Genomic DNA, 22917 nt, shown 5'->3' with positions numbered 1-22917 from the left:
ATTTACAGTGGCCTTTCGTTGCAATCATCACCCCTCATGTTAGTGACAAGAGGGCTTCCATCAGAGACCTCACTGCTTCCCCATTTTCGATGGGTTTACCTGAAGCGATCAAGGAGTCTCTGGCATTCCATATGGGCCCATAGTCATGGGCTATCCCAAAAGCACACCTGAAATCAGTGTAAATGTTGGCTGTTTTTCCATCTGCATCTCTGCAAGCCATCTTAAGAGTCTTTTAGCTCCACTTCTTGAGCAGACATGTGTGGTAGTTCACGTTTAATCACCACTGCCCAACCTGTGTAGTACCTGCCATCCTGGCCATACCTCAATCGATCCACAAAGAGCACATGATCTAGATTACCTAATGGCTGATTTACCAAATCCCACTACCTCTTGTGACATCATCTGCAAACAGTCAGGAGCCTCTTCCTTTGAATCTGGAAGAAATCTGGAAGAAAAGTTTAAAGTGCGGTGCCCTAACTCTTCCCTCCCCCTTGATCCAGAGGCAACAGGGTGGCTGGGTCCAAAGTATTACACCTTTGGAGAGCAATATTGTCAGGCAACAAAATGGAACACTGCATTCTCAAATAAAGGGCAACAAAACAATCATTTGGATTGTACGTTCATGAGGATAGATGTAATATCACCATCACTTTGTGGTTCAGAACTATCTCAGAGCTTTCATCAAGCATAGATAGTACAACTACTACAGCTCTGATGCAGAAAGGGGCACCTCTGGCCACGGGATCAAGTCTGGCTGAATAATATGCTATGGGGCGTTATTGCTGGCCATGCAGTTGGGTGAGGACAGCTGAGTCATGGCCACTCACTTCATAACAATACAATCTAAATGTAATAATCTGATAGGCCCAGTGTGGGGGAACACTAAATTGCCAGCTCTAGGCATAAAAAGCATCTACCACCTCATCTGTGAGGCGGTGGGAACTAAAGGACAAATCAATCACAGTGGAGTGAGTAGAGGTAATGGGAACCTAAGCCAACAAGGTGTGTGTATTGGGCACGATGTGGGTGTTAAAAACTGTAGCTTCATTAACGGCATGTAGGTCATGTACCATCCAATGGTGAGTGGGTTTGCTTTTCTCAGCTTCTGGGAGTACTGATACAAACATGGACCAGGGAATTTTATCACTAATGGCCAACAAACAAAGTTCCTGGTCATTGAGGGCACCTGTAAGCTTCACAGTGCCGTCCTCCTGATATGAGATACTAGCAGGAACTTTTGCAAGCAAACTGCACCCAGGAGGCAACAAGGGGCGTTACCACTGACCAGCAAACGGGCAAGCGCATCTTGGTTAGGGGCAAATCTAATATGGATGGTTTCTGTTGAAAGGGGAGTGTACTACTTTCCCATCCACTTCTACCCAAAGACTGGTGTCCTTGGAGAGTAAATCAGGGGACGTCATGTTTGCTGTGCACAACTGTCTTGGCTGCTCCAGTATCAATCAAAAATGGGACTACTTCTTTATCACCCAGAGTGAGGGATATCATTGGGCCAGACTGAATCTGTTAAAAATGTTTAAAAGTAGAGCCGATAATGGATTTCCTGTTTCCTAATCTTAATCTAACTCCCCCCCCCCCCTCCCTGTCTTTGTGTTCTCCTTATGACAAAAAACATGGGTGTCTGTGGGGACGGACAGTGATCCGGGCATGGTCAACATAGAATACAATCCTCTCGTGTGGTGTGGACGAGGAGTACCACACACAGCACAACACTCTCTCTTCTGGGATCTGGGTCCCACAGACTCTGCAGGCCCATCTCCCAGGACCATTATAGGGTGGCAGACTTACTTTTTCCTCACTTCAATGAGGCGTTTGACATCAGGGCTGAAGCAATGCCAAAGAAACACTACCTATGGTTGGCACCACTGAACCACAAATGCTGCTTGATGTTACTCTGCATTTTGGCTAACAGAAGTATCCACCTTTTCCTATCGCAGAATTAATAGACTGGAAAACAGGACTTCTCATCTTCCATGGGAGTGTCTTATAACTAGGGGATGGGCACAAGGGCTGTCGTTGTCTGTAACGTCCACCCCTATCCTCCTTCTGTCCGTCAGTAGTGTCCCAGCTGTCCATGAGAACAGAGCTCTGATGTTTAGCACAACACTTAACATGTAACACGTAACTTCAAACATTTAAACAAACAGATCTGACAATACAGACATGAACACACAAAGGGCCCATAAGAAACTTTTCATTGACTTCAATTTAAAAAAAATTTACAGCTCAATCAACACTGTTGGCACCAATAAAAACCAAAAATCTTCCAAGAAAAATAAAATAAAATTCTCAATGCGCATATTATTTAAAAACAAATATCGTACTCCATACGCATTCACATTTTCATGTACTCATTTTCACAAACAGCTCATAACCACGCCCTTATACATAAAATATGAATTGCATACACAGCTCTACTAAAAACATCCATCAGTCTTCACACATATTCGCCTCAACTACAAGTCAAAGCCACAACCATTCACATTCCACTGAATTATTTGTCTTCCAACCCAGCCACATAGTTTTCTTTGTTTCATCCCAAAACTTGCAGCACAGACAAACACAGCTTTCCTGGAAACAGATAGAAACCACACCCAGAATTGCTGATGGTCTATGTCGCTGTTGTGCTGTGTTTTCCAATGTCTTCTGGTCTTCACTCTGTGATTAATCAAATCTTAGAACAAGACCATATACATGTTATAATCATTCAGTCATTTTGTTAAACCCAAATCATCTTATATGCCATGTGGTCTTAGTTAGTGTTGCACATATATAATAATTTTGTTAAAAGCTGGATTCCCACATTACACTGCTTGGGAAAGAAGAAAGAAAATTATTAAGCAATTCTTCGTCTTGTATAATGTTATTACACATATAACATAACTTATTCTGCATGATTCCCTCCCCCCTTTTTTCTTCGCCTGCTTCTCTTATCTTAGGAATGTTCTCTGTTAAGGCAGGGGAAAGTGAATCAGTCCATCACAGAACGTTCAACTGTCTTAAATATTCGTCAAACTTTTGCAAATACTCCACCAGACAATACTGTGTTTTCTCACACTAGGTACAGTACTTATCCATTAACAGACAGGATTCTCCCTCCCCTCTGGTTGGCTCAAATCTGACTATCACGTCTGACTAGTCAGCTGGGACTCCCCGCACGTCAGGTCAGGTGGAGAATATCTCCGCAGTCTTCCCCCTTGTGGGGTCAGGCGGCTCCACGCGTCTTCCTGAGGTCAGGTCAGCCGGAGTTTACTTTGTCCCACACCTCGGCGCTACAGCGCCCCGTTCCAAACCAGGAGGTTACTGTCCCCTCCCTTTGTCTGTGGTCTTACTGTCCATGCTCAATTCACTCCTCGGACCATACTGACACACATAAACACATATACACACCAGAGTGATCTATCAATTCAGATTATGGTTCTATGGACCCCAGGCTTTCAGCATATTAGCCGACTACTATACTTACATGGGTACCACCTCACAGCAGACTAAGCCAACATGAAGTGACAAACTAAATGGCAGAAAGGCGGGTAAGAGTTTTCTTACCGTTCTATTAAAGCCGGCCATCTCCTCTCTGCCGTTCGTCAAGTCCTGGTGCCTTGTGTGTCGGCTGTTGATGCTTCCTTCGCCTTGGGGGCCCCACATTGGGTGCCAATTGACAAAGCGGCTTTTAATTAAAGCCTTCAAGATACACTCTGGTGCTCCGAATCAAAGTACCCCCAGGGGTTAATATCCACGCGTGGCTGAGAGACTAGACGCTGACACATAGATGGTCAATGCAATCTCTACTTTATTACAGAAAGTAAGCGGCATATACATCTTCAGAAAAGGGCAGTACTTTCTGAGGCCCAGGCATTATTTCATTGGCTCAAAAGGAAGAAGAGATAAGAGAAGAGGAGATAACACTCTAGCATCTGCGCACTACTTTGGAATGTGAACTAATGTAAACATCTGGTTATCGTCGCCATGTTGTAATGGCGTCTATCCTAACAATAATACTGCACACGTCATATATGACACTTCAAAGAGGCGTTCTTCTATAGGCAGTGAGTAATATGTGTATATCATATTCATCCAGCCAAGGGATTGGATTTGGCATCCTTTCACACTGCCCACAGCACAGTTCTCTGCCCCCCCCCCCTTCTTCTCCTCATAGCATTGCATAGACAGAGCTCGACTAACAGCAGAAAGGGGAGGGGGGAGGCTCCTGAGATAAGTTTGTAACAACTTAAAGGGACACTGACAGGGCCAAAAAGCATATTTAGGTATATATATGACATTACAGGTCTTATAAAGTGTATTAGAATCATCTAACTATCCCCCCTGTCCACCTTATAAATACAGTAAAATGAAGTTTTATAACCTGCTTGAATCGTGTTTAATCTGCCCAAGGGGCGGCGTTTCATCTCAACTTGCGCCCAGCCAGTCTCGCTACAATAGTAGCCGCCCAGCGAAGTGAATATTGATGAGCTGGGCGGTGCTTCAAACCACAGTTGTGGCGAGGCTGGATGGGCGCAAGTTGAGATGAAACGCCGCCCCTTGGACAGATTGAACACGATTCAAGCAGGTTATAAAACTTCATTTTACTGTATTTATAAGGTGGACAGGGGGGATACTTAGATGATTCTAATACACTTTATAAGACCTGTAATGTCATATATATACCTAAATATGCTTTTTGGCCCTGTCAGTGTCCCTTTAAGATTAACCAGTTACAGTCCTAGAGATACAAAAAATATAGAATAAAATTCACACATCTCTAACAGTATACAGTTGCAATAAAAAGTATGTGAACCCTTTGGAATAATATGGATTTCTGCACAAATTGGTCATAAAATGTGATCTGATCTTCATCTAAGTCACCACAATAGACAATCACCGTCTGCTTAAACTAATAACACACAAATAATTAATTGTTACCATGTTTTTATTGAACACAAAAATGTAAACATTCACAGTGCAGGTGGAAAAAGTATGTGAACCCCTTCTCCAAGAGCTAATTGGAGTGAGGTGTCAGCCAACTGGAGTCCAATCAATGAGATGAGATTGGAGGTGTTGGTTACAGCTGCCCTGCCCTATTAAAAACACACACCAGTTCTGAGTTTTCTTTTCACAAGAAGCATTGCCTGATGTGAATGATGCCTCACACAAAAGAGCTCTCAGAAGACGTACGACTAAGAATTGTTAACTTGCCTAAAGCTGGAAAGGGTTATAAAAGTATCTCCAAAAGCCTTGCTGTTCATCAGTCCATGGTAAAAAAAATTGTCTATAAATGGAGAAATTTCAGCACTGCTGATACTCTCCCTAGTAGTGGCTGTCCTGTAAAGATGACTGCAAGAGCACAGCGCAGACTGCTCAATGAGGTGAAGAAGAATCCTAGAGTGTCAGCTAAAAACTAAAGTCTCTGGCATATGCTAACATCCCTGTTAGCGAATGTACGATACGTAAAACACTAAACAAGAATGGATTTCATGGGAGGATACCACAGAGGAAGCCACTGCTGTCCAAAAAAAAACATTGCTGCACGTGTACAGTTTGCACAAGAGCACCTGGATGTTCCACAGCAGTACTGGCAAAATATTCTGTGGACAGATGAAACCAAAGTTGAGTTGTTTGGAAGAAACACATAACACTATGTGTGGAGAAAAAGAGGCACAGCACACCAACATCAAAACCTCATCCAAACTGTGAAGTATGGTGGTGGAGACATCATGGTTTGGGGCTGCTTTGCTGCGTCAGGACCTGGATGAATTGCTATTATTAAAGGAAAAATGAATTTCCAAGTTTATCAAGACATTTTGCAGGAGAATTTAAGGCCATCTGTCCACCAGCTGAAGCTCAACAGAAGATGGGTGTTGCAACAGGACAACGACCTAAAGCATAGAAGTAAATCAACAACAGAATGGCTTAAACAGAAGAAAATACGCCTTCTGGAGTGGCCCAGTCAGAGTCCTGACCTCAACCCGATTGAGATGCTGTGGCATGACCTCAAGAAAGCGATTCACACCAGACATCCCAAGAATATTGCTGAGGCTACTTTCACACCTGCGTTTAGGTCGGATCCGTCTGGTATGTGCCCAGACGGATCCGCACCTATAATGCAAACGCTTAGATCCGTTCAGAACGGATCCGTTTGCATTACCATGAACAAAAAAAAAAAAAAAAAATTATTATTATTATTTTTTTTTTTGTTCATGATAATGCAAACGGATCCGTTTTGACTTTACATTGAAAATCAATGGGAGACGGATCCGTTTGAAAACTGAGCCATACTGTGTCAACTTCAAACGGATCCGTCCCCATTGACTTACATTGTAAGTCTGGACGGATCCGTTTGCCTCCGCACGGCCAGGCGGACACCTGAACGCTGCAAGCTGCGTTCAGGTGTCCGCTTGCTGAGCGGAGCGGAGGCTGAACGCTGCCAGACTGATGCATTCTGAGCAGATCCGCATCCACTCAGAATGCATTGGGGCAGTACGGATGCGTTCGGGGCCGCTTGTGAGCCCCTTCAAACGGAACTCACAAGCGGAGCCCCGAACGCTAGTGTGAAAGTAGCCTGAACTGAAACAGTTCTGTAAAGAGAAATGGACAAGAATTTCTCCTGACCGTTGTGCACGTCTGATCTGCAACTACAGGAAACGTTTGGTTGAAGTTATTGCTGCCAAAGGAGGTTCAACCAGTTATTAAATCCACGGGTTCACATACTTTTTCCACCTGCACTGTGAATGTTTACATGGTGTGTTCAATAAAAACATGGTAACATTTAATTCTTTGTGTGTTATTAGTTTAAGCAGACTGTGATTGTCTATTGTTGTGACTTAGATGAAGATCAGATCACATTTTATGACCAATTTGTGCAGAAATCCATATCATTCCAAAGGGTTCACATACTTTTTCTTGCAACTGTATTAATAGGGACTCCTGACTTTACATTGAAAGTCAATAAGGGACGGATCCCTTTGCAATTGCACCATATTGTGTCAACGTCAAACAGATCCGTCCCCATTGACTTGCATTGTAAGTCAGGACGGATCCGTTTGGCTCCGCACGGCCAGGCGGACACCAAAACGCTGCAAGCAGCGTTTTGGTGTCCGCCTCCGGAGCGGAATGGAGGCGGAACGGAGCCAAACTGATGCATTCTGAACGGATCCTTATCCATTCAGAATGCATTGGGGATGAACGGATCAGTTCGGGGTCGCTTGTGAGAGCCCTCAAACGGATCTCACAAGCGGAACCCCAAACGCAAGTGTGAAAGTAGCCTAAGTAAAAGCGTTTTAAAGTTGTTAGCACATAAAGTGATACATGTCAGATTTGCAAAAAACCTTAAAGGGGTTGTCCGGGTTCAGAGCTGAACCCAGACATATGCCCATTTTCAACAATGTAGAAGAAGTAACGGAAAAAGTATGCGGCACTCACCGAAGTATCCAAAACGTTGCTCTTTATTAATCCTTCATTCAAGGCAAGTGAGTGCCCATTTTCACCCAGCCAGCCCCCGTGACTTGAGCTTTGGAGCAGTTCATGCTCCGATGCTCTCCTTTGCCCTGCGCTAAATCGCGCAGGGCAAAGGCATTTTCAGGAGTTCCAGTAACATACCGGGCTCTCCATAGGGCTGCCAGGCGGAGGCTTCCGCCCAGCAGTGAGCCCTGTGACGCCTGTAAAACGGCTAGGTCAGCGCTAAAGCCCGCCCATCAGAGCCAGTGACGTCACGGAACACACTGATGGGCGGAAGTGTGTAATTTTAAATAAAAGATCGCTTGCCCTGTGCGATCCAGCACATCGGAGCATTTCATGGGGGGGCAGCCTGGGTGAAATTATCGTATGTCCGGGTTCAGCTCTGAACCCGGACAACCCCTTTAAGGTGAAAAATGGCCCGGTCCTTACGTGGTTAATGGAGACAGTCATATGAATAGCACCTTACGCTGAGGAATGTTAGGCTAGGTCTACACGACGACATTTGTCGCAAGACATTTTGTCGCACCAATGTTGCGTGACAATTTTTATAATGATAGTTATGGTGTCACACTGCGACAGTCACAATAAATCAATTTGAGAAGGATTTTTCTGCCACTGTCGCGTCGCAGTATATCGCATTGCGACACCATAGACTATCATTATAAAAATTGTCGCACGACAAATGTAGCAGTGTAGTTGTGCCCGATGTGTCCTGTAGACCTAGCCTTATTCTACAGCAGAACACTGTGCTATATATTATGTGCACCCTTAGTGGCCCCTAATTGAGTAAGGGGCCCCCTTTAAATGCTGTGGTATCACATTATGTGAGCTGTATATGTGGGCTGCATAAAGTAAAAAAAGAATTGCAAGCTCCTGGGACACCATCCTCAGGTCTTGCCTGTTGCTATGGGAGCCTGCTAGGAGTTGTAGTCTCACAAAAGCAGTTGAGCCACAGGTTGCAGCCCTCTGAGAAAGAGTGAGAAAAACTCCTGTAATATGTGGAGAGAAATAGTTAGGAACAGGTGCTAAAATGACATGCCATGTAAGTAATACACTGTGCAGAGCCCGGTACCGCGCCGTGTGAACTGTCTGCAGACATCTAGACCTGGGACGGAGAACGTCTCCGTTGCACCCCTCACGTAAGATCGAGCTGCGCATGCGCAGAGCGCAGGTCTACACACAGTAGCGGCTCCAGACGGACCTGCAGCTGAGGAGCGGAGGCAGTTCTCACAGCGCAGCATGAAGAAGGGTAAGTGACTGTCCAGTACTGTAGTCTAGTACTATGTGTGCATCCAATACACCGGGCTGCGAGGTCTAATGCACTCAGTTCTCTTCTGCACATGGACATGACTCATGTATGTAGCAGTTACATCCCATGGGGGTGACTTCTGAATTGTTATAAAGTCATTTACATGTATAAAGTGTCCACCTGAAATTGTGCATGGCTGTTTATTTCTTGCTTCCAGGAGTTCCACTTTAAAAAGAAAGGGTTAAACCCAAATTGCATTAGATGCACCGAAACTACCTATATCTGTGCACGATTTGTACTGTGATCTGATACTATACCATGAGATATACTCAGGGTGCTGTATTATGGGGGTACTCTCCCCTTGAAGCAGGGAGTATATACTATATACTGTGTGGTATGGCGTACCTGCAGCCCCATACCACATAGTATATACTCCCTGTGCCCTCACCTGCAGCAATGCTTCAAGGGGCACACCTCATGGCGGTGCGGGGTGGACCTGTGTTTTCCTCAGGCTTTATATGTGGGTTAAACATTGGCACATGCACAGCTGAGTTTTAGGCAGTGATACAGGAAGATGATGAGAGTTTTTTCTTCGGTGGGCTGCACGGATCCGGGGGAAGCTTTAGATTTTGGTTTTGGTGCAGCCTCTTTTTTTTAAAGAGAAAGTGAAACCTGTGCAGTATCACAGCCTGGTCTGGGCGCAATTCCAGGGAATAGTTTGGGGAGTTTCCGTGGGCACGGAGCGCTGATTTCCCAGAAACGTCTTGACTTAAGGTGATCATTGTCTTAAACGTGCAGGGTGTGACATTAATGCGGAGGAGTCACTGGATCATTCCTACTTAGAGGTGACATATAGGAGGTTTAAAGAACCCCTTAAAAAATATTATATTAAAGCACATTTTTGAAGAAACTGGTGAGGATTTGCATTTTCCGTGATGTAAGTCTCATTCACTGCGCGGCGGACATATACACAGGTATAAGAGGTGCCGCCGTGCACACATGCTCCTTCACAGGCTCCAGATTTCCAGCTAATGGTGTCAGCCAACTTTGTCATTTCTATCCATGGAAGTCAGTGGAAATGATCTACAACTACAGTTGTAAGAAAAAGTATGTGAACCCTTTGGAATGATATGGATTTCTGCACAAATTGGTCATAAAATGTGATCTGATCTTCATCTAAGTCACAACAATAGACAATCACAGTCTGCTTAAACTAATAACACACAAATAATTAAAAGTTACCATGTTTTTATTGAACACACCATGTAAACTTCCACAGTGCAGGTGGAAAAAGTATGTGAACCCTTGGATTTAATAACTTGTTGAACCTCCTTTGGCAGCAATAACTTCCACCAAACGTTTCCTGTAGTTGCAGATCAGACGTGCTCAACGGTCAGGAGTAATTATTGACCATTTTTTCTTTACAGAACTGTTTCAGTTCAGCAATATTCTTGGGATGTCTGGTGTGAATCGCTTTCTTGAGGTCATGTCACAGCATCTCAATCTGGTTGAGGTCAGGACTCTGACTGGGCCACTCCAGGAGGCGTATTTTCTTCTGTTTAAGCCATTCTGTTGTTGATTTACTTCTATGCTTTGGGTCGTTGTCCTGTTGCAACACCCATCTTCTGTTGAGCTTCAGCTGGTGGACAGATGGCCTTAAGTTCTCCTGCAAAATGTCTTGATAAACTTGAGAATTCATTTTTTCTTCGATGATAGCAATCCGTCCAGGCCCTGACGCAGCAAAGCAGCCCCAAACCATGATGCCCCCACCACCATACTTCACAGTTGGGATGAGGTTTTGATGTTGGTGTGCTGTGCCTCTTTTTCTCCACACATAGTGTTGTGTGTTTCTTCCAAACAACTCAACTTTGGTTTCATCTGTCCACAGATATTTTGCCAGTACTGCTGTGGAACATCCAGGTGCTCTTGTGCAAACTGTAGACGTGCAGCAATGTTTTTTTTGGACAGCAGTGGCTTCCTCTGTGGTAAAATCTCATGAAATCCATTCTTGTTTAGTTTTTTACGTATCGTAGATTTGCTAACAGGGATGTTAGCATATGCCAGAGACTTTTGTAAGTCTTTAGCTGACACTCTAGGATTCTTCTTCACCTCATTGAGCAGTCTGCGCTGTGCTCTTGCAGTCATCTTTACAGGACGGCCACTCCTAGGGAGAGTAGCAGCCGTGCTGAACTTTCTCCATTTATAGACAATTTGTCTAACCGTGGACTGATAAACAGCAAGGCTTTGGAGATACTTTTATAACCCTTTCCAGCTTTATGCAAGTCAGCAATTCTTAATCGTAGGTCTTCTGAGAGCTCTTTTGTGCGAGGCATCATTCACATCAGGCAGTGCTTCTTGTGAAAAGCAAACCCAGAACTGGTGTGTGTTTTGTTATAGCGCTGGGCAGCTGTAACCAACACCTTCAATCTCATCTCATTGATTGGACTCCAGTTGGCAGACACCTCACTCCAATTAGCTCTTGGAGATGTCATTAGTCTAGGGGTTCACATACTTTTTCCACATCCACTGTGAATGTTTACATGGTGTGTTCAATAAAAACATGGTAACATTTAATTCTTTGTGTGTTATTAGTTTAAGCAGACTGTGATTGTCTATTGTTGTGACTTAGATGAAGATCAGATCACATTTTATGACCAATTTGTGCAGAAATCCATATAATTCCAAAGGGTTCACATACTTTTTCTTGCAACTGTATTTTAAGGGGTTGTGTCACTTCAGCAAATGACATTTGTCATGTGGAGAAAGTTAATACAAGGCACTTACTAATGTATTGTGATTGTCCATATTGCTTCCTTTGCTGGTTTGATTAATTTTTCCATCACGTTACACACTGCTCGTTTCCAAGGAACCGAACCCGAGTTTGGGAAATGTTTTTTAAAGTACAAATGAATTTATGAAGTTATCACCCGAAGTCTCGCGAGACTTTGCAAAGCAATAACTTCGGCTCATCTGAGCCAATACATTCTAATACTGTACGGAGATCCTGCTCCGTACAGTATTAGAACGAAGTTTTATGCGAATAGACTTTGGATGTTTCATCCGAAGTCGATTCGCTCATCCCTATTCGTAACCATGGAAACGGGCAGTGTGTAATGTGATGGAAAAATGAATCGAGCCAGCAAAGGAAGCAATATGGACAATCACAATACATTAGTAAGTGTCTTGTATTAACTTTCTCTACATGATAAACAATGTGCGGTAGAATAAAAAATAAGGCTGCCATGCTACAGAGCTAATTTATGAACATGGGGTCCAAAAATACTGGCCAGAGGCAATGGATGTCACTCTTATGGAGGCCCTGTGGATGTCACTGTTATGTGAGCGCTATGGATGTCACTGTTATGTGAGCGCTATGGATGTCACTGTTATGTGAGCGCTATGGATGTCACTGTTATGTGAGCGCTATGGATGTCACTGTTATGTGAGCGCTATGGATGTCACTGTTATGTGAGCGCTATGGATGTCACTGTTATAGGAGCACTGTGGATGTCACTGTTATGTGAGCGCTATGGATATCACTGTTATGTGAGCGCTATGGATGTCACTGTTATGGAGGCACTGTGGATGTCACTGTTATGGGAGCACTGTGGATGTCACTGTTATAGGAGCGCTATGGATGTCACTGTTATAGGAGCGCTGTGGATGTCACTTATGGGATCGCTGTGGATGTCACTGTTATGGGAGCACTGTGGATGTCACTGTTATGGAGGCACTGTGGATGTCACTGTTATGGGAGCACTGTGGATGTCACTGTTATGGGAGCACTGTGGATGTCATTGTTATGGGAGCACTGTGGATGTCATTGTTATGGGAGTGCTGTGGATGTCACTGTTATGGAGGCACTGTGGATGTCACTGTTATGGGAGCACTGTGGATGTCACTGTTATGGGAGCACTGTGGATGTCATTGTTATGGGAGCACTGTGGATGTCACTGTTATGAGGACACTGTGGATGTCACCGTTATGGAGGCACTGTGGATGTCACAGTTATGAGAGCACTGTGAAGGTCACCATTATGGAGGCACTGTGGATGTCACTGTTATGGGGGCACTGTGGATGTCACTGTTATGGGGGCACTGTGGATGTCACTGTTATGGGGGCTCTGTGGATGTCACTGTTAGAAGGTCTTGTGTAGTTTGGAAATTATGTGTGGGTCGTATCTGGAGAGTAGGTCAATAATTTATGGAGGGGACAGATTTTGGATGGCATTGTTAGTATTTTGAACTCAATTTGCTGGGCAGTGGAAAACCAGTAAAGGGATTAGCAGACAGGAGGGAAGGAGAAGAAATGAGGGGAGAGGGCAGAGGAAATTACGGGAGCGGTGGAGTAGAAATAAGGGCAGATGTGGAGGAGAAATGAGAGGAGAAGGAGAAATGAGAGGAGAGGAGGAGGAGAAATGAGAGGCGAGGAGGAGGAGGAGAATTGAGAGGAAAGGAGGAGGAGAAATGAGAGGAAAGGAGGAGGAGAAATGACGTGAGAGGTGGAGGAGAAATGACGTGAGAGGTGGAGGAGAAATGACGGGAGAGGTGGAGGAGAAATGACGGGAGAGGTGGAGGAGAAATGACGGGAGAGGTGGAGGAGAAATGACGGGAGAGGTGGAGGAGAAATGACGGAAGAGGTGGAGTAGAAATAAGGAGAGAGGTGCAGGAGAAATAAGGGGAGAGAAGAAATAAGGGGAGAGGTGGAGGAGAAATTACGTGAGAGGAGAAGGAGAAATGAGGGGAGAGGTTGAGGGGAAATGATAGGTGCGGTGGAGTAGAAATAAGGGGAGAGGTGAAGGAGAAATGAGAGGAGAGGAGGAGGAGAAATGATAGGAAATGAGGAGGAAAAATGAGGGAAGAGGAGGAGGAGAAATGACGTGAGAGGTAAAGGAGAAATGACTTGAGAGATGGAGGAGAAATAACGGGAGGGGGAAAAGGAATAATGGGAGAGGTGGAGGAGAAATGACGTGAGAGGTGGAGGAGAAATGACGGGAGAGGTGGAGGAGAAATAACGGGAGAGGTGGAGGAGAAATAACGGGAGAGGTGGAGGAGAAATTATGGGAGAGGTGGAGGAGAAATGACAAGAGTGGTGGAGGATAAACGACGTGAGAAGTGGAGGAGAAATGACGTGAGAGGTGGAGGAGAAATGACGTGAGAGGTGGGGGAGAAATGACGTGAGAGGTGGGGGAGAAATGACGTGAGAGGTGGAGGAGAAATGACGTGAGAGGTGGAGGAGAAATGACTTGAAAGGTAAAGGAGAAATGACTTGAGAGGTGGAGGAGAAATAAGGGGAGAGGTGGAGGAGAAATGATGGGGTGGGGGAGAAATAAAGGGAGAGGTGCAGGAGAAATGATGGGGTGGGGGAGAAATAAAGGGAGAGGTGCAGGAGAAATGAGGGGAGAGGTGCAGGAGAAATGAGGGGAGAGGTGCAGGAGAAATGAGGGGAGAGGCGCATGAGGAATAAGGGGAGAGGTGCAGGAGAAATAAAGGGAGAGGTGCAGGAGAAATGAGGGGAGAGGTGCAGGAGAAATGAGGGGAGAGGTGCAGGAGAAATGAGGGGAGAGGTGCAGGAGAAATGAGCGGAGAGGTGCAGGAGAAATGAGGGGAGAGGCGCATGAGAAATAAGGGGAGAGGTGCAGGAGAAATAAAGGGAGAGGTTCAGGAGAAATAAAGGGAGAGGTGCAGGAGAAATAAGGGGAGAGGTGCAGGAGAAATAAGGGGAGAGGTGCAGGAGAAATAATTGGAGAGTTGGAGGAGAAATCACGGGAGAGGTGGAGGAGAAATGACGGGACAGGTGGATTAAGCGGGCAGCAAAGTTGAGGATGGATTGTAGGAACGTGAGGGTGTGAGGGGAGGTTTTCAGCACTAGTATTGACTCAGGGTTGATAAAGAAGCCTTTACAGAAGCATCACTTTTTTTTTTAACATGGAACCCTGTGGACAATGAATGCTACTGTATGCCTACACTACACAGTACCATTTGGTGAACCGATCTATAAAAATACATTTTAATTATATCTCTGACAGAAGGCTGAAATGTGATATGTAAGGGTACTTTCACACTAGCGTTAAAGTTTTCTGGTATTGAGTTCCGTCACAGGGGCTCAATACCGGTAAAAAACGCTTCAGTTTTATCCTAATACATTCTGAATGGAAAGCATTCCGTTCAGTATGCATCAGGATGTCTTCAGTTCAGTCCCTCTTGCGGTATGCAGTATTTTCTTTGGCCAAAATTCCGGAACACTTGCCATTGAAATGTATTAATGCTGGATCTGGTACCAAGTGTTCCGAAAAACCGGATCAGGTTAAAAATGAGAAAAAAATAAATACCGGATCCGTTTTTCCGGATGACACCAGAGAGACGGATCCGGTATTTCAATGCATTTGTCAGCCGGATCCACATCCGGAAACAAATGCTATCCGTTTGCACATGGATTTCTGGATCCGGTAGACAGTTTCGGCAATGGAACTGCCTGCCAGAAGTACCCTTAGGAATATAGCCAGCATATGGTCAGTGGCGTAACTACCATAGCGGCAGACCTTGCGATTGCTATGGGGCCCAGGGCAAGAGGGGATCCAGTCTTAGTTAGAATCATCCCCTCCTCTACTGGAGGTGAAAACTTGGTCAGGACTTCACCCTCTAAGTCTAAAGGAACAACTTTTAGTAAATTAAGCAGTGGAAAAATGGTCCAAGGGTCATTGAAAGGGGTTTAGGCAGAAACCCTTCTGTCCTGTGTGGGGGGCCCGGTTTGATCCTTGCTATGGGGCCCTTACTTCTCTATGTATGCCACTGCATATGGTATATTCTGTTCTGGCTTTAACATAAAGGATCATGGTAAAACAGCACAGTGTGAAAAGGGTTTATCAATAGTCCTATTAGAAATAGTCAAAATAGAACAAGTCAGATTGTGCTATTTGCACCCATATTCATCTTCTCATTACACAGTTAGGGTCCATTCACACTTCCGCAATTTCGTTCCGCATTTTGCGGAACGGAATTGCGGACCCATTCATTTCTATGGGGCAGCACGATGTGCTGCCCGGATACGGAATTGCGAATCCGCACTTCCGGGTCCGCAATTCCGATCCCGAAAAATATAGAACATGTCCTATTCTTGTCCGCAATTGCGGACAAGAAAAGGCATTTTCTATTAAGTGCTGGCGTTGTGTGTTACGCAAAATGCGGAACGCACATCGCTGATGTCCGTGTTTTGCGGATCCACACACACGGACGTGTGAATGGACCCTTAGCCAGTATTTTGGTGGACACCATGTTGATAAATTAGCACTATAGCGCCTGTAGCATGACAGCCTTCTCCTTTATGCTACCTCACATTGTTCCCCAACAGTAATGCGTTATAATTTGAAATTTTAAATTAAAATGCTTTTAATTTTAAATAGTTGTAGATCATTTCCACTGACCTCCATGGATAGTTGTTTAGCTGCAGTCATGACCAATCAGTTTGGTCTTTCACTTAAGGGACTGTTCATGTATCGGTTTTGCTTTACGTCGAGCATATATTCGTGAATAAAATAAAAACGTATTGAAAGGTATTGTTTGACGCACACATAGAGTTTAAAGGGGTTGTCCGAGTTATATTTATTGATGGCCTATCCTCAGGATAGGTCATCAATATAAGATCGGAGGGGGTCCGACACCTGGCACCCCCGCCATGCCAGCGCCGCCTCCTCTGTATTGTTTACCTTCTCGCTGTTCCGTCTGCAATGGTGAGCAGGTGTAATTACACCTAACCGTACCATTCATTTCAATGGGATGGATCGTTCCCATACACTTGTATAGGAGCGATCCGTACAATTGAAATGAATGGGACGGCTTGGGTGTAATTACACCTGCTCACCACTGCAGATGCAACGGCGAGCAGGTAAACAATGAAGAGGAGGCAGCGCTAGCACGGCGCGCGCCTCCTCTTCAAACAGCTGATTGGCGGGGGTATAGAGGATAGGTCATCAATAAATAAAACTTGGACAACCCCTTTAATTGGGAAACTGTAATTCAAAAGGGCATACTTTTGACTTTTGTTTGCCCCTCTTTATGTCTCAATATATTTTATTTTTTTGAAGGACAGAATGCCGTAACATACCACGCTATTCTGTACGGCAAAAGAAAAAGTATAGAAAAGTATGTTTTTTTTTTTACATTGTAGTCAACGAGAGACGGGTGGAAATGTAACACTATGGGGCAAATTTATTAAGACTGGCGGTGGGTCCGCCGAGGTTATGGCCTCTCCATAACTTCGGCGGATCCTCCGCCAGTTCTAAATGTAAGACCGCTTCTGAGACATTTCGACCTTTTTCTACGCCCACAATTTTAGACCTGGCGTGAGCAGGGATAAGTCGCAGAAGGTCTGTCTTACTCTTAGATAACCCCTTTAAACGTATCCATTATTTTCTATTGATGGCTTTAATTCTTAAAATCTTTGAAACTATGAAAGTTTCAACAAAAAAGGGATACTTAAAAAAAACGGACACAAACATTTACCTTAAAAAACCTATAAAGCTAATCATAAAATTGCATGAGTTTGTATATGTTTTTCACATATGTCTAACATAATTGTTCAACGTACTGTAAAAACGAGACGTGAACAGCCTCTTAGACGAGCAGTGTAAAAATAGACCAAATACTAGTGAAGTGTTACAGACACATCCCTTGCGCCTCCCCTGGGACTCTCAATATTTCTACTTTTTAGCGGGTTACCAATGTGCATCTATAGTTCGGACCTCTGCCAAAATCTTCCATTCTAAGCTGGCTCCATTACAAGACAAATCTGACTCAGAGTATTGAATGCAGAAAAAAAATTGTTTCGTCAGTATATTGATCAAAAGGGTATTTGGGGAATTTCCCGGGTGTGTGTATTGGAGCATGACCAAGTATGTGTTATCAGGAAAAGCGGAAAATCTCCTAAAAGTAATGCAGCTGCCATTATTATCGTATGGTCCTGTCTTCAGACAATCAATTAACATATAAGATGGGCTTGCCGGACTGACACTTGTACTTAACAGTGGCGGAACTTTTGAGCAGTCCTTGAATTGGGGTCAAGGGACTCACATCTGTAGAAGCGCTCACCAAGTCAGGTTGCATGATAGTGACTGACGGGTATCAGCCCTTACTACTGGTCACCTATAAGTCCCTGAGAGGCTACGCTCTACCACAGCCTGCCCCGCCAAAATGCCACATGCTGGACTTCACTAGTCACTTTGCATAGGAATTGCACTCTTTGCCACTACAATCCTACCTTTCACAGAAGTCCAACAACCCTCGGCAGTGTGCATTTATTCATTGCAACATTGGAGCACAACCCTAGGCCACAGGGTGACAAACAGAGTTCTCGTCCGAGTCTTTTTGAAAAGGGGTGCCTTCTCTATAAGGCTACATGCTGACGACCTTTGCCGTTTTTTGCGGTCCGCAAACCGCGGATCCGCAAAAAATGGAAGCCGCCCGTGTGCCTTCCACAATTTGCGTTACGGAACGGCCCATTGTAGAAATGCCTATTCTTGTCAGCAAAACGGACAAGAATAGGACATGCTATATTTTTTTCACACGGAGTGCTGTCTGCATCTTTTGCGGCCCCATTGAAGTGATGGGTCCGCATCTGAGCCGCCTAAACTGCGGCTCGGATGCGGACCCGAAAAACGGTTGTGTGCATGAGGCCTAAGGGACCGCCCAATGTACTTTGCAACTGCAGTAGCTTAACTCTTGAACAGAGCATGAAGAATACTTGGAGAACAAAGGGGGAATTTATTATTCCCTAAACGCCAATTTTTTGGCATAAAAAGGCATTCGAATGGGGTCACGATCCGCATGCGGCTGGGCCACGGTCGGTGCTCGTGCATTGCGGACCGCAATTTGCGGTTCGCAGCACGGCCATGGGCAAGAGGCCTTAGAAAGAGATTGTCATGTACTATATGATGTCTTATTTTAATTTTTTACATTACTCATGGGATAACCCCTTTAAATAAGGCTACTTTCACACTGGCGTTTTGGTTTCCGCTTGTGAGATCTGTTCAGGGCTCTCACAAGCGGTCCAAAAGGGATCAGTTTTGCCCTAATGCATTCTGAATGGAAAAGGATCCGCTCAGAATGCATCAGTTTGCCTCCGTTTGCATTCCGCTCTGGAGACGGACACCAAAACGCTGCTTGCAGCGTTTTAGTGTCCGCCTGACGATGCGGAGGCAAACAGATCCGTCCTGACACACAATGTAAGTCAATGGGGACGGATCCGTTTTCACTGACACAATCTGACACAATAGAAAACCCATCCGTCCCCCATTGACTTTCAATGGTGTTCAAGACGGATCCGTTTTGGCTATGTTACAGATAATACAAATGGATCCGTTCTGAACGGATGCAGACGGTTGTATTATCTGAACGGAAGCGTTTGTGCAGATCCATGACGGATCCGCACCAAACGCGAGTGGTGAAGGAGCAGATAAAATGTATGAAATATTGAAAACCGTAGCCATATATTCCCATAAAAATGAAATTTTTTATTGAATACAATTAAAATAATGATCAATAATTTAATAATAAATAATAAAAATATGAAGATTCACCAATATAATATCCTACGACCCGGTAACAGACATTTAATAGTGCACTCTCGTTCGTCGAGTAATTGGATCATTTGTGCAGACACCTAAATCGTTGTTTGCTGGCAGCAGATGGTGCTGTCTAATCAATGATTCTGTATTGGGGTTGAGAGATGGCATTAGTAATCGCTCCTCCCCATACTGTGGAGGAGATCGCTGCATGTAACTGTGGTGGTCTCCTCCTCTGACGAGCAAGCGATTGTCGGGAAGGTAAGCTTCGTTCCTGACAATCGCCTGCTTTAGCCTCTGTAGTTAAATAGATCTGTCTTGTAGCTCAGTGCTGTGCTAATCTAGAGATATTTCCAGATAATTGCTGAATTGGATTAGTGGCACACTAATGCTCCCACTGAGTAAATAATTCAAAGATCCGAGTATACAACAAAAAGGAACTGCAAAGTTAATAGAGGGAGCTCACCGACAGATGAAAATACGGTATCACGAGGTCAAAGTTAATGCAAAACGCGTTGTGCTAACTACGTAGTTACATAGTTGATACGGTTGACATAAGTCCATCAAGTTCAACCAAGGGATAGGTGGGGATGCGAATCCCAGAAGGAAGTGAGACTCAGATTTCTACACATTTTGTTAAGCATTAATGTTGTTTACTTTTAAAAATTCATCTAAACCCTTTTTAAAACTATCTACTGTTCCTGCTGTGACCACGTCCTGAGGAAGTCTATTCTACAGCTTCACAGTTCTTACAATAAAGAGGTTTTGACGCTTCTGGAGACTAAACTTTTTCTTCTCCAGTCGGAGGCAGTGCCCCCTTGTCTTTTGAGGGCATTTTACGTGCAACAGTTTTTCACCGTATTTTTTGTATGGCCCTTTTATATGTTTGTATAGGTTAATCATGTCCCCCCTTAGACGTCTCTTCTCAAGACTAAATAAATTCAATTTTTTTAATAATTTTTTATAACTAAGAACCTCCATGACCCTTATCAGTTTAGTCTCTCTCCTCTGTACTTTTTCCAGCTGCAGAGCGTCCTTTCTATGGACTGGTGCCCAGAACTGAACTGCATATTCCAAATGAGGCCGCACAAACGCTTTGTAAAGTGGTAATATTACATCCCTGTCCCACGAGTCCATGCCTGGTTTAATGCATGATATCCAGGTGGCCTTAGAAGCAGCTGATTGACATTGTATGCTGTTATTTAATCTACCATCCACAAGGACACCCAAATCCTTCTCTACAAGTGACTCTCCCAGTGCTACATCACCTCGGACATATGAAGCACAGAGATTATTTCTACCAAAATGCATAACTTTACATTTGTCCACATTGAACCTCATTTGCCAAGTTGATGCCCAATCACTCAGAGTGTTCAAGTCAGCTTGTAGTTTATGGACATCTTCCATAGACTGTACAGTACTACACAGCTTAGTGTCATCTGCAAAAATAGATACGGTGCTATTAATCCCATCCTCAATATCATTAATAAATAAATTAAATAACAGAGGACCCAGCACCGAACCTTGGGGTTTACCACTTATAACCCGGGACCATTCTGAATAGGAATCATTGACCACAACTCTCTGGACACGGTCCTTCAGACAGTTTTCAATCCAATTACAAACTATAATTTCCAAGCCTATAGACCTTACTTTACCTATTAAACGTCTATGAGGGACAGTATCAAAAGCCTTTGCAAAATCCAGAAACACTACATTCACAGCCGCCCCTCTGTCCAGGCTACGACTCACCTCCTCATAAAAACAAATCAGGTTAGTCTGACAACTTCTGTCTTTGGTAAACCCATGTTGGTTATCACTTATATTATTTACAGTCACATACTCCTGTATATAGTCTCTTAAGAGTCCTTCAAACATTTTTCCCACAATAGAAGTTAAACTAACTGGTCTATAATGACCTGTGAAGGACCTAGATACTTTTTTGAATATGGGCACCACATTTGCCTAATGTTTCCACCAAGCTCTGCATCATTAGAAATTACCAGATCCAACAGAGCATTGCCCTTAGCAGGAGCTTCTACAAACTGGCCCATAAAGTGGTCCTGCAGCAAGTTGAGGACTTTTCTCCCCTTTGTGGTGGAGGTAGAATCATGACCCCAGTCAATGTCTGGGAAGTTAATATCTCCCATTATGACCACTGTACCAGCCTGTGCCGCCCGCACTATTTGGTTATACAGTTGCGCTTCTATCTTCTCTGTTATGTGGGGGGTCTATAGATTACACCAAGTATTATACACCAAGGTTTCCACATCCTCACCATCCTCACCCACAATTGCCTCTTTCACACTTGTCTTCAGATCACTCCTCACATACAGGGGCACGCCACCTCCTTTTCTAAATAGTATAAAACTCTCTATATTTAGGCCCCTTTCACACGGGCGAGAATTCCACACGAGTGCAATGCGTGAGGTGAACACATTGCACCCGCACTGAATCCGGACCCATTCACTTCAATGGGGCTGTGTACATGAGCGGTAATTTTCACACATCACTTGTGCGTTGTGTGAAAATCGCAGCAAGCTCTATATTGTGCGTTTTTCAAGCCATGCAGGCCCCATAGAAATGACTGGGGATGCGTGAAAATCGCAAGCATCTGCAAGCAAGTGCGGATGCAGTACGATTTTAACGGATGGTTGCTAGGAGACGATCGGGAGGGGGACCCGATCTTTATTATTTCCCCTTATAACATGGTTATAAGGGAAAATAATAGCATTCTTAATACAAAAGTAAATTAGGGATGGAGGGGTTAAAAAAATGAAAAAATTAAACTCACCTAATCCACTTGTTCGCTCTGCCCGTCTCGTCTTCTTTCTTCTTCTTTGAGGACCTTGGAGGAAAAGGACCTTTGGTGACGTCACTGCGCTCATCACATGGTCCATCACATGGCCCATCACCATTTTACCGCAACACATCCGCATCCTATTCGGCCCTCACACGTGACGCCCGTGTGAAAGAGGCCTAATAGCCCAGTCATGCGAAGAATCCAACCATGTCTTAGCCACACGAACTACATCTATGTGTTCTTCTAGTGCCATAGCCTCCAGCTAATGAACTTGAAATAAAAAATATTATTATTTTTATTATTAATATTATATATATTTTTTTATATTCAGGTTAGGGTACTTTCACACTAGCGTCACTGGATTCCGGCAGGCAGATCCGGCAATCTGTATGCAAACGGATACCATTTGTAGATTGATCCAGATGCGGATCCATCTCACAAATGTATTGCAATACCGGATCCATCTCTCCGGTTGTCATCCAAAAAAATGGATCCGGTATTTTTCTTTTTCACATTTTTAAAGGTCTGCTCATGCTCAGACTGCAAAACCAGATCCGTTTTTCCGGAACACTTAGGGCTGGATCCAGCATTAATGCATTTAATCGTAAAATAATGCCGGATCCAGTATTCCGGCAAGTGTTCCGGACCTTTGGACGGAGAAAATACCGCAGCATGCTGCAGTATTTTCTCCGTCCAAAAACCGTGCAGTGACTGAACTGAAGACATCCTGATGCACACTGAACGGATTGCTCTCCATTCAGAATGCATTAGGATCAGTTCTTTTCCGGTATTGAGCCCCTAGGATGGAACTCAATACCGGAAAAGAAAAACGCTAGT

At 44.3% G+C, this 22917-nt stretch overlaps 1 protein-coding gene across 2 annotated transcripts in view; it reads left to right on the top strand.

Annotated features, from left to right (window-relative positions):
• Positions 1-22917, top strand: part of CIITA (class II major histocompatibility complex transactivator) — a 122469-nt gene that overhangs the window by 33111 nt on the left and 66441 nt on the right. Inside the window, exon 1 of one of the 2 annotated variants that reach the window (XM_040439821.1) lies at positions 8659-8719. The exons of the other annotated variant lie outside the window; for it this stretch is intronic. Coding sequence (XP_040295755.1) covers positions 8710-8719 — 10 coding nt within the window. The 5' untranslated portion in view covers positions 8659-8709. Of the gene's footprint in view, positions 1-8658; positions 8720-22917 lie in introns of those variants that run through there. 2 annotated transcript variants of the gene reach the window in all.

The sequence above is a fragment of the Bufo bufo genome, chromosome 7 (assembly GCF_905171765.1).
Source record: "Bufo bufo chromosome 7, aBufBuf1.1, whole genome shotgun sequence".
Taxonomy (NCBI): Eukaryota; Metazoa; Chordata; class Amphibia; order Anura; family Bufonidae; genus Bufo; species Bufo bufo.
This window is presented reverse-complemented; position numbering and strand designations above follow the sequence as displayed.